The 22,369-nt window shown below is 36.3% G+C and overlaps 1 protein-coding gene across 1 annotated transcript in view; it reads left to right on the top strand.

The window, feature by feature from the left end:
* The window catches only part of LOC135078263 (uncharacterized), a 61,089-nt gene that overhangs the window by 5,217 nt on the left and 33,503 nt on the right, over positions 1–22,369 (top strand). Inside the window, exons 2-3 of the mRNA XM_063972861.1 lie at positions 8,759–8,838; positions 11,100–11,199. Of these exons, the coding sequence (XP_063828931.1) occupies positions 8,782–8,838; positions 11,100–11,199 (157 nt within the window). The 5' untranslated portion in view covers positions 8,759–8,781. The remainder of the gene's footprint in view (positions 1–8,758; positions 8,839–11,099; positions 11,200–22,369) is intronic.

Here is a 22,369-nt window from a genome sequence, read left to right as displayed (position 1 = left end):
TGTAGTTTAAATTTTTAACCCCGACAAAGCGTGTTCTGAGAAGAGTCTATTATTATGGGAAATTGGCGATTCATTTTTACGAATATTTTATAGAGTCACAGAGAATAATACCTAATCACATTTCTAAACATAACCATTAACAATCTCACCTTACATAAACGGTTGTGCAGTTATATTTATATCTTACTTAACATATTTTATCTCCAAAAAAAATAGCAACCCTACACTGCGCGTTAAAAATATAGATCTCACAACCGATCCCCGATTTCAATAACCTCCCAATATCTTTCCCCCGAACGCATTAACTGCAAACTAAATCCCTTAACCTCCATTCATTCTCAGGATCTAAAACAGGTTGAGGGATTTGTGAATGGGCTCCAGACGCCGCGGGCGTGACCCTTCAGATTGGACAATCATCTCGTTTGCTTCAAGGACGTTTGTAAAAAGTTCTTATAGGTAGAGAGATGTGGTATGCTTGCTGTAATAAGTTTTGCTTAACAATAAAATCGGTTTTGGATGCGTGTGGACGCCCTTGAATACTAAAGTGAATCAAAGTAGATAAGTCTGTGATGTAGCTCCATTGACTCTATCGTAGATTATCGCCCGTATTCACAAACATTACTATGAGGTCTCACAGTGCGCGCGGACGCATAGGGTCACACACGAACCAATCACAGAACTTTATTCAACGCTGTGCGTTCGATTTGGTGCGTCGCTTAAGCAAGCATCGTTTGTGAATACGGACGGTAATCTATACTTATAATAAATCTGTAGAGAGGTCAATTCTGTACATGAAATATATTTTCAAAATAACTATCAGGGGGTGATTAGTGATCGATACTGATGCCAAAAATGCAATCAGTAAAATTTTTGTCTGTCTGTCTGTTCCTTATAGAAACAAAAACTACTAGACGGATTTTAACGAAACTTGGTACAATTATTTTTCATACTCCTGGGCAGGTTATAGTATACTTAGGAATTCCCACGGGAACGGGAATTAGCAGGAAAATCCTTTTGTATGAAAAATCTTAACCGCTTAAGTTAGACGCTTGAATTTTGGCATGCAGGTACCTTAGCAAACTTAAAGCTTAGTTACAACAGGATATTGCAAAATCCCCACGGGAACGGGAGTTAGCGGGAAAAAACATTTGTGTGAAAAAATCTAAACCGCGTAAGATAGATGAAGGGGGTAAAACGGGATCCACGCGTACGAAGTCGCGAGCGGCCGCTAGTATTTACATAAAACCCGTGATATTCCCGTTAAAGAATAAGTACAATCGTCTGTTCATCAGACTCTACATTTTGGTTTATAGAATCTATTAAAACTACAAAGATGGTGCAGTATTTAATTGCTTAATGTAGAGCTAAAGCGTATTAAAGCGATTTCTTAAGTATATTGAGAGCTTAGTGCCCGTTTTCACCATCAATCCCTAATTTTTAAGTGATCCCTATGGTAACACAAATATGAATTTTGTTTTCATAGGAGTCACATAAAAATTAGAGATTGATGGTGAAAACGGGAATAAGTTCCTTTATTCGCACTTATTTAGTATCATGTATGTACACATAGTAAAATAAAAAAGTCGTAGCAAATATAAAAGGTCTTTCAGACCCCATCGACCTAAACGCAGCTTTAGAGCATGCGTGGCGCGCGCAGTTTGTGAATGGGACGGCCTGTAATTGGGCTCGGCATCGTTTGGACGAGCACCCTTACCACAACACAAGGTAGCTCAGTTAGCTTACTCACTAGGCAAGCGATCGTAAGTCCCTCAAAACAACGGTAACTTAAACACGACGGCACCTTAAATAGTTCTTATGTGTGATTTTACAACAAATATGTAAATGTGTGCACAGACGACAACACATCAAGCTAAGTCACAAGTGTTTGCAGTCAAATACCTGCCTTATTCTGCATAAAATAAACTGTACCATCTTATCTCGTTGTAACACAGACCGTTATTTTACCACAACATGAAATAAAATAAAAACAGAGAAAAATATGTCTAAACAGATTCCACTAACTTCGGTACAGAGATAACTTACTGGATACTATATACTGTGGTCTCCAAGCTGGATGATATTAGAGCTGCCGTGAACGATGCGATTATCCGTGTAATGCGCGCGCTTCGGTCGCTTCTAATGGTTTTATGGTTCAATTTTAACTTGAATACAACAACAGAGTCAAAAAAATAGTTCTTATTGACCTCACTCTTTTCGTGTAGGCGGAATCGACCTATCTGATTTTGACAAAATCCTTTGATTTATATACCACATTATCCGTGGTCCTAGCTGGATAACGACAAACGCGGCAACGCGACACGATACGAAAATATCAAGTACTTAGTCAAGTTGTACGAGTAAAGGACGTAGAACACTAATCAACTCGCAAAGGGATCAACACCGACTGTGGTAGGGTATTTATTGCCTTTTGCGAGCTGTCATCGCCTTTCGCGCGCTGTCAATTGCGAGGCGAGACGTTTACATTACGATGCGGATAAGTGTGCGTTGCAGCATGGAATTTCATACAAAGAATACTGACCGCCTCGAGTTGATACGGTTACGATCCCTTTCCGGGTTGATAAATGTGTGACATCCTTTAGTATCGTGTGTCATGACATGTGTCATACGTCACGTGAAGTGTCGATCCCTTTACGTCGTGTAGTGTCGCTTACCTAGGACAACGGGGAACTAAGATCTGTAGTTTTAGTTCTTAGAACCTTTTTGGTGCAAGTGCTCACCTCGAAATAACACTAATGTTTGGGGCATTCAACTTTCTCTATTTTAACTGATTGTAGATATATTTATCTAATGCATCCTTTCCCAAAGTGGGTGATAACGCCCCCCTTGTGGGTACTGCAGGCCTAAATTGGGTAACAAAAGACCCAAAAAAAACGAGGCGTTTGTGTAGAGTAATTTTGTCTACTAGAAGGACTCTTAGACACCGACTGAGCTCTCGACTCTCGACTACAAATGGGGACGCTAAAAAAGTATTTATTCTCTAACTAGCGGCCGCCCGCGAATTCGTACGCGTGGATCCCGTTTTACCCCCTTAGGGGGGGAGTTTCGTAAAATCCTTTCTTAGCGGATGCCTACGTCATAACATCTACCTGCATGCCAAATTTCAGCCCGATCCGTCGAGTGGTTTGGGTTGTGCGTTAATAGATCACTATGTCAGTTTTGAATCAATTTGAATTTGAATTAGAAGATTGGGCAGTAGACGAAATAGGGTGATTGCTATAGTAATTAGCCTATACATAGTCATTGGCATATTGGATTGTTAATAAGTAAGAGACAAAAATATTTACTACATTGGACTGCGTATTGCTCAGAAAAAATATTTTTCTCTTTTCCTCTCTTAATAACTTCCATTAGGCTTGTTTCTTTTCATTTAAGGCAAGTTGGCCAATAACTATGTATTGGCTAATTACTATAGCGATCACCCTAAGTTTGGGAACCTCTGATCTAAAGAATGAAAGAGATTTCAAATGAGCCACCCCGCCAACCCCACTAAAGCTTCTAAAACGTTTTACTTTTTCTCACGGATATTTTTCCACCCTTTTCTTCTTACTTTACTAATGACTGTATAGCTGAATAGTGTGCTTCGTGGTTTCTTTCATTACTTTTCAGAAATACAAAAAGATTACAGATGCTTTGTCTGTGTAGAAAAAAATAAAGCAATCCAGTTGGTTAAGCTATAACTTTTGATATCTTTATCAGAAATCATAAAATATAGACAAATTCTAACTAAATAACGAAGTCCTTATTTACTGTGGATTTTACTAAATTCATAAAAAATACACATAGATTTGTCACTTAAGAGTTAAATTTTATATTGTGAGACTTAAACCCAAGTCTTATTGAACGACCGTTCCTAGTAGGAACAGTAGTAGGAACTTCCTACCACTATACTACCACACACAGTTGATTAACAGCATAAAAATTATGTAATAGAATTTGTATAACACTAGCTCAGAGGTAAGGTTGCAAACATGTATGACCATAACTATCCTGTAAAATACCATCAAGAAGGCAAATCCAGTACTTGCATCCAAATACCAATGGTTTGCCTAACCATTGACTTACAGCCAGTTCCCGTAGCGTAATTGATATCAGCTCTGTATTTGGCGAGTTTCGTGACCCGACGCTATGTTAACAAGACGTTTACACCATGCCCATTTACATTCTAGGGCATTATTATACTGATTTGTTAGTGGGAAACCAATTTAGTGTTTAGGTGAAGATTTATTCCAGTAGTAACTATTGGATTCGAACGGCTTATGAGCTCTATGAAAGGTCTTCGAATGTCTATACAATCGTGTTTGAAAATTCATACCAATGAGAGAAAATCCTCCTTTTTTAAGTCGGTTAAACAAGAGGAATAAATAATTTAATTTGACACGTGTTTTGCCAATAAAAGCCTATGAAAGGGTGTTAAAATTAGCAAAGGGTATCATTTTCGCGGACACAAGTTGTGGGGTTTCTTAATCCTCTATCAGACATGCCAATAATACACCACCAAGGGTGCCAAAGGGGTCCCGTTAATTTGCTTCCGCTGTCTGTCTATCTGTCAGCTGACTTTATAATGAACAGCAATTTGACAATGGTTTTTATAGAATGTGTATTATCAGGAATTGACAATAGTTAAAATTATGTATCATAGGTAAAAATTGGTCTAAGTATGAAAATTTTACCAAAACTAATATACTGTAGGTTGAGCTCAGGGTTTCCTTGATAATATATGTATGAAACCCCGATCCGTTGGCTGGACTTACATAATATCTGACCACAAGGTAACTGAATTTCTTGCGCTGCTTCATCTCAATCTGGCTTATTATTGCCACGAAGCAGTGGTAGAGTTGAAGTAATACTTTGACGTGCGCATTCTAAAAGCCCATTTTCAGAAAATAAATGACTTAAGACTTCAGGGACATGTAAAAGCGCTTATTAAAAGCCTATTTGCAGATAATAAATGACTGTTATGACCTTTTATCTGCCCGATAATAAAGCCCTTGCCCTGGTGTAGACGATCCTTGGACCAATGGTTCCCAGGGACCATAAGCCGCAGCCACATCCTGTGTTTTACGATTACCCATTCCCATGGCGTTATGGTTTGTAACTGTTATGGAATGGGGTTTGTAAATAAATATGGGAAACACGCCGATTTTCACACCAATTTGGAAAAGACAAAAGTGTCCAAATGGCTCAGTGACAAGAATCAAACTGGGGATTCCAAGGACATCATCGTACAATCTGAATGTAACATACAATATGATTGAAAACATAATTATCTTTATCCTTCATTTACTTAGGCCTGCAAGCTCCGGAAATAAAACCATTTTCCTCCTTTTCTATTAGATTTTTCTATTGATTTACTAAAATCAAGTTTTCAGAATTTCTAACCAGAGATTATACTAAAATATAATATAAGTCTTGAAACAAAATCAAATCAAATGCTTGTCTGAATTTCAGAATTTTCATACTATGAAAGCTGTTCTCTGGCAGACAGTACAGCCTACCTGAAATACCTACGTTTTAATTTCTACCTTGCTACTTTATATTAAAAGCGAAATTATATTGTATAGGCATCTCATGCCGACTGTCTGAAACTGCGAAAACTTCCATTGTACGAAGAGTATTGTTCAATCTGAATTTCAAAAACATCCTAACTACAAAATTACGCAGTCGAATATCAACTCAAATTACAATGTATTTCAGTTGAGTATTCGTTGTCAAATCTAAAAACTTAGGTTCAAATTGGAAAAATGATGTTTGAAAAGCTTTCCAGTGGTTGTGCTAGTTTTGCTGGAATAAAACTTTTAATGTTAGAATATTATCGGCACTAACAGGAATAATATTGTTCCAATGATAACTGAATATTATTCTTACTTCTCTGAGTAATGGCGATTGTTTTCACACTTAAGTTATAAGCTCCGCTTGAAAAACATTTCAGCGAGGTAAATACCTCTTCCTTCTATTCTTTATTCTTTCCTTCGAGAAATCTCCAAACACTCCCATTTTGAGGCGCACCTAAACTATTGCTCGAAGCGCACCTATGTTTAGTAATCTAAAGATTTTAAACTTTATGTTTGCTAAGATGAATTAAAAGTACCAGGGCGACATAATATGGTATAGGTGCATTTCGAAGAATAGTTTTCATGCGTTTTATTACGTGCGCCTCAAAAGAGGTGCGCATCGAGGAATTCCTCCGTCAGACTACATACACATGTTTGTTGAAAAATAGCCTGTATTGTAACGAGATAAGGCCATTGTGTTAAGCTTGATGTACTGTCCGCCATACCCATGGCCGTGACCTGGGGGTAAGAGATAATCGATATTAGGCCGCTGTCAGCTGGGCACCGTTCATCAATTTACCTTCGTTTCGTTAATGTGTTGCTAAAAAGTAACTGTTAAAAGTAAACCATAGTTGTCTACCTATAATGATTGTTACCTTTGGACAAGAACAAGAATACAAAAACTATCTGACTGAAGTCAAAATTACTTTCATTACGTTTTGTTCTATTTAGAACTTTTTAGAATTTTTATAAGCAAACTAGCGGCCGCCCGCGACTTCGTACGCGTGGATCCCGTTTTACCCCCTTAGGGGTGGAGTTATGTAAAATCATTTCTCAGCGGATGCCTACGTCATAACATCTACCTGCGTGCCAAATTTCAGCCCGATCCGTCCAATAGTTTGGGCTGTGCGTTGATAGATCACTATGTCAGTCAGTCAGTCAAATCAGTCAGTTACCTTTGCGTACCTATATATTTAGATAGATGAGTAAGTTCTAAAGACCCCCTTCTCCTTCTTATATTATCTGCTTGCTTGCTGGCCCCTCTTCACGTGCCCAGGGCCTCGCGACCGAGGTGGCCCCCGTCTGCTCAAAAGACCTTTTTTCAGATATGGACCCCCCATCCTTTAGTGCCCAGGGCCCCTAGTAGGTTAAAGACGGCCCTGCTTGCTTGGTCTTTTTGTACATTTGCATGTAAAGCTACGACGGTACATCAAAGCAAACATCATCTTATTCTACAAGAGGATTCTTCAACAAAATTGAGAATTCAGATATCTCCAGCATTTGGTTTCAAAATTAATATAAACATGAGTTATTTTGTCAAACATTGGAAGAATAACATCAAAAGGAGTTGACGACAGCACATAAACCTAAACATGGCATCTTATCTCGTTGCAATAGAGACTATTTTACAACCAAAAAGTAGAGTCTGACTGTACCAGCACTACAAATCCAAATAAAAATCGTGTTCACCAGGCCTTAGGGTGTATATCAAAGGGATTTCATGCGTCGCGTCCCTCTGATAGATTGAGCCTTCAACTAGAACGGATTGGAGTACGTAAAATTATTTCCGAGATTTAGACAAATCTCATTTTTATGAGCATCTCTATTCTGACGTTGGGGATGAATATGGTTGTTGTCATCGCTTAACTTGCCTACTGCAAACATAAATGGCTATACACCGTGAAATATTAGTGGTTGTTTTCCCGCGGGAGAATGATTTACCATTAGTAGTACTATCGAATCGTGCGAGTTATTTTTGAAAAAAATAAAGTTCTCAACTAATCAAAAAAATATCAGTAACTCGAAAGCGTAAGAAACTTTTCTTCAAAGCGTCTTTTTTACAAAATGTGACGTATTTGGATACTGCCTGCCTCACGAAATCAATATTTAAAGTAAAAGAAGCTCTCGCACAAAGTAATGCCATAATACCTACAGCATAAACTGAATCGCACACGACCCGTACAGGCTAATTTTTTATTTGAATTAAAAAAAACTTCCATAATCTATTGTACTAGTAAGATAGAATCATTTTACTGCGGGAAAACAACCACTAAAATTTCACGGACCCACTGAGTAATTAAGCAATGACGTGTAAATACGGTACTTTAATTTTTATACACAAAAAACAGACCATTAACGTAGCAGACGCCAAAGAACGTATTACCATGAATTACTAAGATTTTATCATCATAGAAGTATTTAAAAATGCTAAAATGCGATATGAGTTTTCTGTTTATTTTAACTTTAAGGCGTAGTTACACTACACAGGAAATTGATCGAGACATATAGTGTAAACACTCACATCAGTTAATTTCGTCGAGCGTCGCCCAATTTTTCCATGAAATAAAATAATTTGAATTTGAATCTTCGGTGTGCGTGCTCGCGCTTTGTCTCGGTCAATTTCCCGCATAGTGTAACTGCGCCATTAAACTAGTAATGGTTGACCTTATTCTCATCTCATAGTAAGGGATGGTGAATAAAATGGAACAGGCTTACAATAAATAGCTATTCACATAAGTGAAATAGGGAGAAAATACGTATCGAGTTCGAGATAGTTCCATTATCTTGCAGTGTCCGTATGAACGAAGAAGAAAATTACCTTGTTCGTATCGAGATAATACGAGTAGTATCAATTTTGAAGGGATAAAATAAAAACCTTAAATATTGTGCTTTAAAACCTTTTAACTGTCATATCATTATCAAATTTTTCATTGTTTTTAATCCTTAAAATTAGCGAATAAGGTACCTGACAAAACATGGTAAGGTACAAAACATGGTGGGTACTATATTCCCACAGCCTTTTAAAGGCTTAAAACACTGAAATAATAAACATTTTAACGCAGTATTGCGTCACGCACTCATATTACCCACATCGCAACTCGGGAGTCCTTTTTATTCCTCTTTGCAGAGCTACTTATAATTCAAGAGGTAATACAGGAAGATTGAATTATTTTATTCTGTTTCAGGGTACCCGCCGGTAGAATATACAATGCAAACTAAAAACATAAACCTCAGCCAAGACCAAAGAAGCAAAGAGTGTAACGACGTAAGTAAATATTATGCATGAGTTGTTTTGATAGAGTACTCTTGTCAAAGTTATGCATAAGATCATTTTTCTTTTTCTTCTGTAACGTGGGTTGAGAGGTCAGAGGTCAGTCAGTGACAGTCAGAGCCATGTTGTATGGTTCTGTTTCTGACTCCATCTCTATGTTACGCCCGTATTTAGAAACGATGCTTGTTTAAGTGAAGCAGCAAATCGAACGCACAGAGTTTTATAGAGCTCTGTAATTGGTTCATGTGTATCCACGCGCACTGTGAGACCTCATAGTAATGTTTGTGATTACGGGTGTCAGAGCGCTGCCTGAAATAGGCTTTTGAGAGTGCGCACATAACACCGATTTGGTATCGGCCGATTCCTCATACAAATTGGAAGCCGACCCAACTATTGGCCGACTAAAAGTCTGTAGTCTGCGGTGTGCCTTAAAACGCACGACTTAACGAGACTTTCGAACATCAAAATTATACTATTTTAGGAAAATAAAGTTATAATTTTGTCAATTTGTGTGCTCATCTGTAAATCGAATCTAGGATCTCAAGAAGAGAATCAAATTCTAACCAATAGGATCCGGAGAAATTAATAACAGTAATAAGTTCATTAAAATGTACTGTATAATGATTAACGATTAAACTACCTGCTAGTTAATTCCGAACAATACCCAAATTAAGTATGAATTCTAGTCCTCAGTTTACGATTTCACACCGTATCCTATTCATAAACCAATCCAGAATGGATGAATGTGTTTAAGCCAAAGTTAAGAACAAAGTTTCATCCCTAGGGACCCACATTTATCCTCCCGTATTGGGCTTGGTTGATGAATTTGGGCCAATTCACACGGTTTGATTAGCTTTCAAGCTAAAACCAGAGTCACATTGTCAAAAAGTAGAAAAAATCATTCTTATTCCTGTATCTTAATTTAAAAAGAACTCAGACATTGAAATACATATGCCTACTCATATAAGACGTTTAATTATGTAGAGACGGTATGATGCCAGCATTGAAAAACAGAATTTCTATACTAGACTATGCAACTCAGGGTTAAGGGTGAAATACAATGGTGTGCTATCTCTTCGCCCGTACATACATGTCATGTATTGTACCTAACTCTACAAAAGAATCCAATCTTCGAACTTTATGTATCCTGTCTTGTTGCATTCCGTGGTCACTGAATATGTTTGGAAGGTTCTGGATTCGAGTCCCACTCATGGCAATCGATTTTTTTCAATTAATAGTGATAAAAACTCATTTATTTTTTGCAAATGGGCTTTTAAAAAGCACTTTCCACGTCCCAATATTAACCCTTCCACTGCTTCAGGACAATAAATGGATACATATTGAATCATTACACATTCTAAGAAAATGCAAAAATCGCAATAACTACTGAGGAAAAACTAACGTTTGCTTGTGAAATAGGTACATAAAGCTTCTAAACTTGTAGAATTAACTCTTAAGGGGATCTTCGTAAGTAAATTAACGTTGTTTACTAAAAGTAAAGAAAACTATTGTGTAAACTTAGCCTTAACATGTAGAGTTCTCAGTCGTTAACAGTTCTAAGGGTAGCCGGAATAATGATCTTCCTAACTCTTAAACTACGAATATTCTGTCTCTACTATGTCATTAAAACTATGGTTAACTAGAAACTTAGTTTTAGTTTTGTTGGCAGTTTAACGTGAATGGGCAGTAGATTACTAAATGGCTATTAAAGTAGGTACTAGGTAGGTAGAAACAATAAGCTTTAGTTCAATACTCATCAGTCAGCTAAGTCTAGAAGACTTTTAGTATTTTCACATAAAAGAAACCATATTATTATTACAATCATGTAATTATGGTCAATCTATAATTTATTTTAAAAAATAAGGTACCGCAAGCTTTCAGACATACTTATTTATTTATTTATTTTATTTGGTGCACAAAACAGGGATACAACCATAACATACAAAGCTTTTAAAGCAGGCTATACAGTAAAACTTGTTGCAGCTCCAATAAAAAGTGCACACAACATACAATGCTATTCGAGTTAACAATAATTATACATAATACATAAATTATAAATAGAAAAATAATTATTTAATGTTAATTAATAATGGAAACAAGTTATTAATAAACTGTGTTTCAAGTGTCACTACTGCCATCTACATACCTTACATTGAACCTTTCCGCCTCTACAAACGCACCGCTTTGATCTAGTTCACGCTCAAGCTAACAGATGGCGTTATTCAGGTGTTCTAATCACAATGTATTGTTCACAGAAAATGGGCCGCCAAGGGTTGTCAGACACAGACAGGTCAACGGCTCAGGCTGCCTTGCCTAACCAAATCACGGCCTCGACCATCGGTTCCACGTATTGCGGTCAGTATGCAATATGAAAATTGTATTTGGTGTTCCCACGGCGTTTCTTTGAAGGCGTCGATGGTAAGATAACTATGTAACATGCAAATCAGTTGAAAGTAGCAATTATTGTAATAGTCATCCGGCCTCCGCAATACCTTTAAAGACTTCTCTTTAGGTTATTTATAAGTAATTACTGGATATACGATTGACTCATTGTTTCGAAGTGCTTTTAATATTTTTCTCTGCGTTTATTGTCATGAACCTGATATTACGAAGGTAGTTAAAAAAAATAACAATCACAAACAGGAGGTAATCGTTTCGAGTCGAGGGTAGATAACACGGTATTTCATCAAGCCGCATACAATACGCAAAGAATTTATTATCTTACAGTTATTTTAAGTCAGTAATTGAGTTCCCACAATTTATAAATCAATTATACTTAATTATCAAAATAATTACTCACATAACTTTTTATTATTTTACATGTCTAGTTATTATTATTTAAAAACATCGTGTTCCAGTCAAAACGTTTAAAATATCACTTATAAGTCTTCCGAACGGATAGCATCCATCATCCCCTAACACGGCCAATTTAGAGTCCGTACAATTTGAGGATCGCACAAAAAACGTCCGACAAGGACGGCACACACGCGAGCCTAATTTATTCAAGTGTGAAAGAGACAGAACGCAAACACGTTGCTTTGTTTTCCAACTGAGTGGTTTTATGAACACTGTGCACGTTGGTATCAGGTTATCAACGCACTGTGGGACACACGCATTTGTGTGTTGATATTTGGAACGAACGCCAGGCACCTTCGATGCATGATCAGAAAACTAAACAGATTAAAATCAAGCCTTCAATGAAACTCATCGGTTGGAACAATAGAGTTTTCGGAAAAATATTTCGCGGCCACTTCAATGGGTTTACAGTTGTATTTATTTATTTATCATTGTGCTTCAGTCGAAAAGTGTACTGTGCCAAAGTGTAACAAGTGATTTTTTATTTTTTTTCTATTCAAAGTCAAAGTCAAAATTTCTTTATTTGTTTGGACTAATAAATAGTTCTTACAAATCGTCATTTGCTCTTAAGGAGCCTCTACATGTCTCATAATCTTTTTACCCTACCAGCGCTTCGAGACCAACATTTGGCAAGTGCTGAGAAGAAGCGCCGCAACAAACTCAGTCACCACTGTCTGCCGGTTAATATAAATAAATAGAAATAGTAGTAGTAGGTACATTCGATTCAGGAGCAGTTCACTGAATTTACCATGCATTCTTGTATGGTGTATCTTATAAGAATGGGTATACAAGATTGCGTGGTATATTAAACAAGGTAGTGACGTGCTAATATCTAGACTTACATATTAAGATACTAGTAGAAATGACTCGCATACATTAATTTGAATAACTTGGATTGACCAGTCCCCGAAAGCAGCGCCTGTTCACAGACATGACTGTGAAAACTGATTATTGATATTATTTTGAAAACTGTCAAACTGGATCCCCGACGCAGAGGAATTTTGGGATCCCCCGTTTACTACGAGACGTTTAGCAGTATGTATCTATAAATTATTAAAAATAACTAATAACTCATATGTATTGATGACCTTGTAACAATCTAACTTATTCATGTTCCACTGATCTAATAACTTACGTCGGACTATTACTTAATTAATGCATGATCTATATCACAGATGGCGCTAGTCTGTAATAGTCTGCATATTCATAAAACAGTCCTTAATTTCATTTTTTTTCTTGGCTCTTCTTCCAGAAGACGGTAAAATGTTATGTAAATTGTATTAGTCACAAGGAAACAATGCGGTGAGTCAGTGTAAAAACACAAAGAAACTTTTAAAGGCCTCCTGCGCCCGATAATTTTGCGATAATAGCGTTTCAAATTTGCATCACAGCTAATTGCAGGGCAAACGATGTACCTTCGAATTATAGGAAATTAAATTTAGAGAAACGAAACGCATCGCGTGCGGGTAAATAGTGTACCGGCGCCCGCGCATAACCCTTGCCGTTGTGGAACAAAGTACCGGCTTACTTTTAATTCGTATTTTGTTCATCTTTTGGATTCCAGATCAATCAATCATCGATGCTTTTTAAGTTATTGTTTCGTTTTCAACTTTATGGTTTCTATGTGGAATCAATTTGCGCCAGTCATTAATTTACCATCGATTTAAGGCTCATGCATACAAGATTTTCTTTACTATTACATTTGTCTCAAGGGTGGCAATAGACTTATCTAAAGTAGGCACTTATTTTATGCTTTAATCACGAATTTCATTAATAAAACGTTGTTTGCATTCTTTACTTGACTAGTATGCACAGTGCACACTGGTAGAGCCAAAGAGCGACATCACTCTCTTAGGTCATACTCATTACTTACTAGAAATAAACAAAGCAAACAATTTTACATAATATGCATCTTTTATCAATTAAAGTCCTTGACCAGATGATGATGATAGAATACCAATGAGGGCTATCGTTTTTATACTCAACAGTTGGCACCCCTGGCGATTGACAGGACCTTACTCTACAGTGGTGCCATCTTGATGAGTGCAAATGCGATAGTCCTCCTACCACTTTCGCGCTCACCAGTTGGCGCCACTGTCTTCGCTACTAGCAAGTGACAGAACCTTACTCTACAGTGGCGCCAACTGGTGAGCGATAAAACGATAGCCCTCATTGGCATACAGGTAAATAAAGTTTCAAGCGCTCTAAAAAATCGTTTCTGGTCTGAGAAAGTATGTTTTAGTTACCCCTAGATGGCTGTCAACAGTTACAAACATGCATTCTACAAACCGATAACCCAATCTCCCTTTCAAGTGCTACTCGATATCTGTACAAGTCGAGGAGGCAGGAGATTATAAACCTGGTGAGACCCTACTTGAATCTTGAGAGCGCCCAACGCTATCTCAAGTGCAGGGATTAAAGATACGGACTGGTTTGCTGAAAGGGGCTTGAAAGTCGTGTTACTATGAGCTAAGATACTAACTACGATATAAAACTTCATCATCATCATCATTTCAGCCATAGGACGTCCACTGCTGAACATAGGCCTCCCCCAATGACTTCCACATCGCACAGTTGGTAGCGGCCTGCATCCAGCGCCTTCCTGCTACCTTTATCAGGTCGTCGGTCCACCTTGTGGGTGGCGGCCGATGGGGCGACAAGGTTCTGGAGTGGAGGTCACGTACCGGATATAAAACTTAACAATAATGATTTACGAGTAAAGTATGGTAGTGTTTGTTACAATCTCTACAATTAATACATCTCTACAATTAATACAAAAGTTACCTTATTTCTTGCCTTTTGACGCCTAAGGCCCAGTTTTTTGATTCTTAGTTAAAATAACTAATTGTTAAATTTTGGTACTAATGGTTAAATATTAACAAAATGTAAACAAATAGTTAAAAATTGTACTAAAAGTCAAGCTAACCATTGTTCGAAAAACATTTTTCTCTGATATTTAACCACTTGTCATTTGACATCTGTCAAATTTGACCTTTGGTTATTTTAACTACGAATCAAAAAACCGGGCCTTAGCCACTAAAGAAACTTTCAATGGATTTCGGTAAAGCATAATAGTAGACTGAGGACATTGACATAGTTTACCTTTTACATTTCCATATGTGCCTTTTGTTGCACAAAAGTTAAGAGGGTGAAAACAGAAAATTAAACTTTGATAGAGAACCATATTTTATCATCTTCATATTATGTTAGATTTTACGAACATGATTTTGACTAATTTCTGGGACCCTTCTTAGTTATAGAGTTCTCTTCACAAGATGTTTAGTTTAGTCCAGCCCCAGCTGAAGAAACACTAGTAATATTGTTTCTGTGGCTCTACCAAAAACCTCCTTATCTCAAAGGTTAGCAATCCTGTAAGAAATACACCTCAATTACTTCACCTACATTTGGAAAGAGCCCTATTTTTCGTACCTTATTTGTGAACGCGTAGGTAGACTTCATAAAATAAGAAAAAAGCTCTACTTGGCTACCGTACAGTAGCAAAAATATTGAACAGTTTTCGCTGCTGAGTAAACCGCTACACATATTACATTTTGTTGTCCACCCACACAAAAAATGCCATCAAATTAGTAAATACAGTCGACAGCACAACAGACGATACATTTTTGTTATTTATTTATTTATTTATTTATTTATATTAGGAAGACCAGGGTTTACATAATTGATTATTTTACAGTTAATAACACTTGATAACCACTTATAGGTCCCCACAGATAGAATTGTGGTGGATATTTAAAGAAATTATAAAAACAGATAAAATTTATACGATACACGATACACCTAATGTTGTAACAAAGAGATAGCAATTTTACCATATTAGAGTTCCCGTTACCTCATATTTATAATAAACAACATGATAAAAAAAAAAACTTACATGATAGGCTTGAAAAAACGCTCGCTCAGCAGCCGCCTAAGCGCTGGTATGCTAGTATAGAATAAATCAATATCTAGTTCCTTACTCAGTCTGTTAAATCTGTCGCCAGCACGCCATATAAAGCTATTCTGTCTATAGTTAGTGGTCGCCTTCGGAAGAAAAATAAGTGGATTAAATCTCATGGGCCTTAGAGGCGCCCTCAGAGATATTTTGGCTAGTAGGTGTGGGCAGTCAATTACAGTTATAATATAGTACCTACCTATTATAACTACAATAAGATGCTACAGTGTACAGCTTGAAATGCCGAAGAATATTAACGCCCGTATTCACAAATATTACTATGAGGTCTCACAGTGCGCGTGGACACACGAACAAATCGCAGAGCTCTATATAACACTATGCGTTTTGAGAATACGGGCGTAATTTACGTTTTTATAGTGCATTCCTGTTTACGTATTCATGCTATGATATAATGCGATTTTTACAATTTTTCGTAGGTTTAATATTAAGGGAGAGTCCGCTAATTTGGACCAGTTTTTTTCAATCCCATTTTACACATAGTTTTCTTTTGTTTTTGCTAATGTTCATGGTATATAATAAAAGATACATTATTCAACTTACTATTTCATAAGTATTAATTAACATGATTGTTGTATATTTAGCACAAATCAACGAAGTACGAGTTCAGAGCTTCGGTCCAATTTAGCCAACCGGTTCGATAATTTGTACCACAGGGTTACTAAATTAGATTTCAATAAATTTCAAGCCTATAAAAAAACTATGGCAAAATATTATACCATACATTCTTAACAAATTAGGAAACGAAAAGGAACAGTAGTTAATAACTTAAACAATCGATATTGTTTTACACGTTATCACGATTTTGAGTACAAGTTTTGTAATTCCAATTATCGTAACGCACACTTGTACCTAATCTACTTTGCCAGTCTTTTGCTTTCATTTATTGTTAGTCAAACATAACTACGCTATTATAACTTCAAATTATGATTTACTAAAAAAAATTTCAAAATCCTTTGGTAAAGTTCCATACAACTTGATGTGGTACAATTTAGCCGACTAGGTGACAGTGCTTTTAAAAAATCGGTAAAAAATATAGCTTATAAATACCGAAAAATGTTTCAAATAATTGTAATCCACACTAATTTACGCTTCTAAATAATATATTAGAAACACCCTGTTATTAAATTTAACAAAATTACAAACTAAACATGTATTGTCAAAAGTTACTTGAAAACAATGAAAAAATACTTTTCAAAATAAAACACACGTGTTTGTTGTCACGGCAAAAACCACATGGCCGATATTAATTGATTTTAGTTGTGTATCGCTGAGTGTTGCAATTACAGACATTCAATAAATACTTTACGAAATATGGGGGTGGTACAATTTACCCGGCGGTACAATATACCGAACTCTCCCCTATTATACTCATTGTTCCCTTCTCATTTATTGACACCATAGTTTGAACCTTCACCTATCTATCATATAGTCGAAAAAAAAAGTTTCTTTTTTCTTTTTAAAATGCCACGCCTTATAAAGGGTTAAAAGCTAACGAAAAGCTTTTATTTATTAGAACTGCTTCAATAGAGTGTTTATTTCTTTTATCTTTACTCGTTACATTTGAATTTGTGATTATGTTTTGTGGGTGTTTAATGACAGTTTCTCAGAAACGTTTTGTTCATACTAAGGTCAGTAAATTGGCTAGTTGCGTGGGTTAAACTATTTTTTAAACCTGTTAGTAAATTATATATTATTCAATTTTGCACTGTCAGTTTCAGCTTGGAAATGCTAAATTGTCTGAAGGATACTTCTTAGTTATAATTGTAACTTTTTACTATTCCATGTTCATAGTAAATAAGCATTTTTAGCATTGCTTCGTGGCGCTTATGTAAATAAGTTACCACAAATCGACGTTAGTACCTACATAATTATTTAGATTACAACTAAATTAACAATCACAATCAGTTCGCTTATCTTGCCATCGTTAATCCACCTGCCAAAACATCGACTAGTAACGAGTGGGTGGACACTTATCAACCTTTCGGTCTAAATCGAGCGATTAACGTCGCTCGTATCGATTAGAAATCGATTTATGATCGAGTTCCTGTTCGCGGGCACTTTGATCCGCAACGAGTCAATCCGTGACGCCTACAGTGACAATTTTATGTAATACGTTATGTGGTTATTCATGAGCTTGAATAGTAAATAGCTAGCCTCGTAAAGACAATAAAGTAGAGCATAACTGTATATTTCTTGTTATTGTTAGTGTTATAAACTTATCAATAGTAAGATTTTTGACGATAGTACCTAAGCCTAGACGCAGACAATCGATTTTTCGTCGGCCGATAGTTTAGTCGGGCAGTTGATCAGTATGGGCATGTACGGAAGTGCGCACATTACACCGATATGATTTGGCCGATTCTTCATACAAATTAAAACCTGGCTCAACTATCGGCCAACTAAAAATCGGTCGTCCGCCTAGTCTTACTAATAATACTGTATTTAATTGGCAGAGGCTGAACACAAAACTGAAGAAAATCTTACTTTCTACGTTTCTTTAGAAATCTTACGCGCTTCAGAGTGCCCTAACAGTCAATTGCTGTTATGTATTGAACATCATTGGCCTAAATCCAATGAAATTATTGCCCCAATCCTATGATAGGCCTGTAAAAAATATGGAATCAATTTTCAGGGGCTCAATGTCAACAAACCTCAAACATAGAAATTGAATAGTGTGACTGCAATAACAAACCATAATAATTTATCTATCTATACACTCAAGATGATGCAATTATAACACTACGGCAACTTAAACATAGTATTAAACAGCGTGTGCAACATGCACGATGCTTTAAACTTAAACACTTGCCCTGAGCAAGCCCCGAGCTTCGCACTTATCTTGAAAGCTTTTAGACGAGAAGCTTTTGCCGAAGGTTCCGTACATTTAATTTCCGTGCATGTAAAACAGGGTGAGGAACATATCATTACTTGGAGATTGGAAATAATCCCTACTAATATTATAATGTGAAAGTAACTCTATAAAAAACCATATATTGAAAGTAACTCTGTCTGTCTGTGTGGCTTTCACGCCTAAACTACTGAACTGATTTTGATGAAAAGCATAGTCGAGTCCCGGGAAAGGACATAGGATAGTTTTTATTATCCCGGTTTTTGGAATAGGGACGCGCGTGATAAAGTTTTTCTGTGAAAGCTGCGGAAAACTAGTAATTTCATATCCGGTGCTACTATAATTGGTTAATTCATAATTTGTACGCACCTCTACTTACATTAAATGGGATGTTACGAGTATTTTATTAATTTATGCTTTTACGTTATTAATTAAATACAGTTATTTTATTTTTTTTATGTTACCGGCAATGATATTATATAACAACAAAAGTTTTATAATATCATTGTGTTACCGGTTTTTTTTATTCAATCTCTAAATGAAATTATTATTAAGTCGCTATGAATGTACCTAAATACTGTTATACTTTTGACATTTGCAGTTTTAAAGTACCAGTTTAGGTGATCCGTCTGCTCGTTTGCCTCTTGTCACATAAAAAAAACCTATCGTTATTAAAATTTAATATTTTTATCGTAACCACAAAATATATCTCTCGATTTTGAATTGCAAATTAATGTGACGAGTCCCTAACATTACGAAACGCAAACCCATCATTTTTATCTCATAAAAACATTAATAACAACCACATGTCCAATGAAAGTGCGCAAAATGTGCCTAAGTATGTTATTTAGTTAATTGTGTAGTACATGCTATAATTAGGATAGCATCTTGGACGCTCCTCTAAATGCCCTACTGACATTTTAACACCTTGACCTTAGGTCTCAAGATGCTTTTTAATAACAGTGCATTGAATGAGCCTAGGATAGCAAAAAACTAGGCACGTGTGAGTTTGCAGAGGTACCCCGTATATTTTTTTAATGACATGGATAGAATAGATGAATAAAATAACGTATTTAAAAGGCGAACCCTACATTTCACAACATTTTATTTAAGTTAAATTGTCCAAATGTGAATTTAAATTAATTTGAATTTATTTTATTACATTTTTTTTGCCCCTGCGTACAAGCAAGGTACACACTGAAAAATTTGTGTCTTGGCACTTGGCAGTAAAATGTCAACTGTCAAGATGATACTGAGTGGGTGACATCTTTGGCAACATTTTTTTTCCTCTTGTCTCTTCATTGTTCTTGTACTTTTTTAGTTGTCAAATAAATAATTTATTTTTCTTTCTTTCAAATCACTACTATTTTAAACTCTATCTGTCTCGCTTTCACGCCTAAACCACTGTGATTGAATTTGACAAAGAGATAGTTTAAGTCCCGGTAAAGGATATAGAATAGTTTTTATCCCATATTTTGAAATATGGACGCACACGCAAGTTTTTCTGTGACATACAAAAGACTTTACAGTGTATTAGTTTCTTATCATGTCTCAAAGAAAGCCCTAATACTTAAAAGCTCCAAAGACCTTTGAAGAAATTATAAATTCAATTTCAAACACCAAGTGATAGTCCATGGTTCTTTGTCTGGGGTAAGTGTACAACCGCCGGGCAGACATCTGCCGGGGGTTGCAAATACCAAGGCCGGTGGTGGGGCGGAAGCCGCGCACCTGTGCACACACCCCACGCACGTGGGGCCATAGAGTGGAAGAGAGCGGAGGAGATAGCGGGGAAAGATTTAAGAATTTTCTATAGTAGGTACATTTGCCTTCTAACTGTCAATGAGGTTGGTAGGACTTTATTGATAAATGGAGGGTAGAAATACTGCTTGAACAGATGGATAAAATGACACCGCCCTTATTTAACATTCAAACTTCTTGGCATTGTAATAAACACACACCTTAGCTGGAAAAAACACATAGAACATGTTAAATCAAAACTATCCAAATTTACTTACGCTCTTTATGAAATAACTCACAGTACACACACAGAAGCAGCATTAGCAGCCTACTACGCCTACGCCGATTCTCAATTAAAGTATGGAATTATACTCTGGGGAAACAGTACAGATTTCATTGACCTCTTTATCATGCAAAAAAAATGCATCAGAATAATAGCTCAAATAGACAATACGCAATCATGTAAACCCTACTTCATTAAATACAACCTACTTACCTTACCATCGATATATATTTATGATACATGTATATTTACTTATAAGAATATTAATAATTTTACAAAAATCAAGGACACGCATAATAGAAATACCAGACATAAGGATAAACTTTACTTACCTCAATCAAGAATAAAAATGTTAAATACCAGCCCCTACTACATGTCAGTGAAACTATACAACAAACTTCCTGAACACATAAAAACCGAACCTAACATTAAACGCTTTTCTAAAGCTCTGAGACAATATTTAATACCTAAATGTTTCTACTCAATTAACGAATATCTAACTACTGACCACCGAAAATGTCTCTAGATACTTTAATTTGTAATCTGCTTGTTTTGTTATTTTTTAGCATCGAAGTATGCAATTTATGTTACTTCTCATATTATGTATAATGAATGTATATAGCCACCTACTCTGTTGCAATACCTCCTAGGTCACTAAGTCTTAAGCCCATGTGTATGTAATTTCCACCATTACAATAATTGTCACTTAGTACGCAATAAAGATTTGAATTTGAATTTTCCGGAATACCTCCTGTACTTATTGTTAAACTTAATGTGGGAAAAATTAATTAAAAAAAGCTCTTTGCCTTGAAAGTTTTAGAAACCTATTGCAGCGTATTGGAATAAAGATGATGACTGTTTCTTTAGAAGCAGCAGCAGACAATTGACCAGAAATCCGAACTTTACTTTTTTTTCCACATTTATAAAATGAAATCCTTGAATTTAGTATTCTGCCAGAAGACTTCGTTCCTTTCATATCTATTCCAAGCATAGGCGTCTCCATAGCGAAATGACATTTAGGTAACAAACAAACAAAGGACAAGTAACAAACCGCTTTTACAAACGCTTATCTAATGGCCCAGTCCAAGAAAGTTAAACACACCAAGGCGGTTAAAGTTGAGTGAACAATAAACGGTTGTCCATTGATAGTTGTTTCCAAGTTCATACTTAAGCTTGCTCTTCTAACTGTAGAGCTTGTGGTCTGCTTTCTACTCCAGCTTTCAACCTGATCTGTGTTATTATGGGACTTTCAGTCTCGACCATCCTAAAGCTACAATTGGCAATAGACAACCAACATATAGCCCGAGGTAGACAGAGACAATGTACGGCCATAAATTGTGGACTTTTTTAGCGATTCGTCGTTATAAAATGATAAAAGGCAAATCTATAGCAAAATTACCAATCTATATCTATAAAAGAGAAAGGTCACTGACTGACTGACTCACTGACTCATCACGAAATCTCAGAAACTACAAGTGCTGGAGTCTCAATTTTTGCATAGGGGTTCCTTTTAGAACGTAGGTGCTCACTATGATGACGGGATTTTGCAAAATTCAACCCCTAAGGAGAAAACGGGGTCCGCGCGTCCGAAGTCGCGGGCGGCCGCTAGTCTCTACATAAAACAGAGCTCGTACTAGGAACATAGTCCTCATTTATGCAGTAGGATAAACTATGGCCTTCTCGTAGTTGACCAATCGATCATCATTTTAACCATATCTGTTCTGTCACGACCTAACTAAAAGATAATGCAGCACAAACGCGTCAGATCAACCGAAGGTCGCGCACCCAATAATTATTAGATCATTACTATTAATATTATAGCTCATAA

This window comes from Ostrinia nubilalis, chromosome 14 (assembly GCF_963855985.1).
Source record: "Ostrinia nubilalis chromosome 14, ilOstNubi1.1, whole genome shotgun sequence".
Lineage (NCBI taxonomy): Eukaryota > Metazoa > Arthropoda > Insecta > Lepidoptera > Crambidae > Ostrinia > Ostrinia nubilalis.
This window is presented reverse-complemented; position numbering and strand designations above follow the sequence as displayed.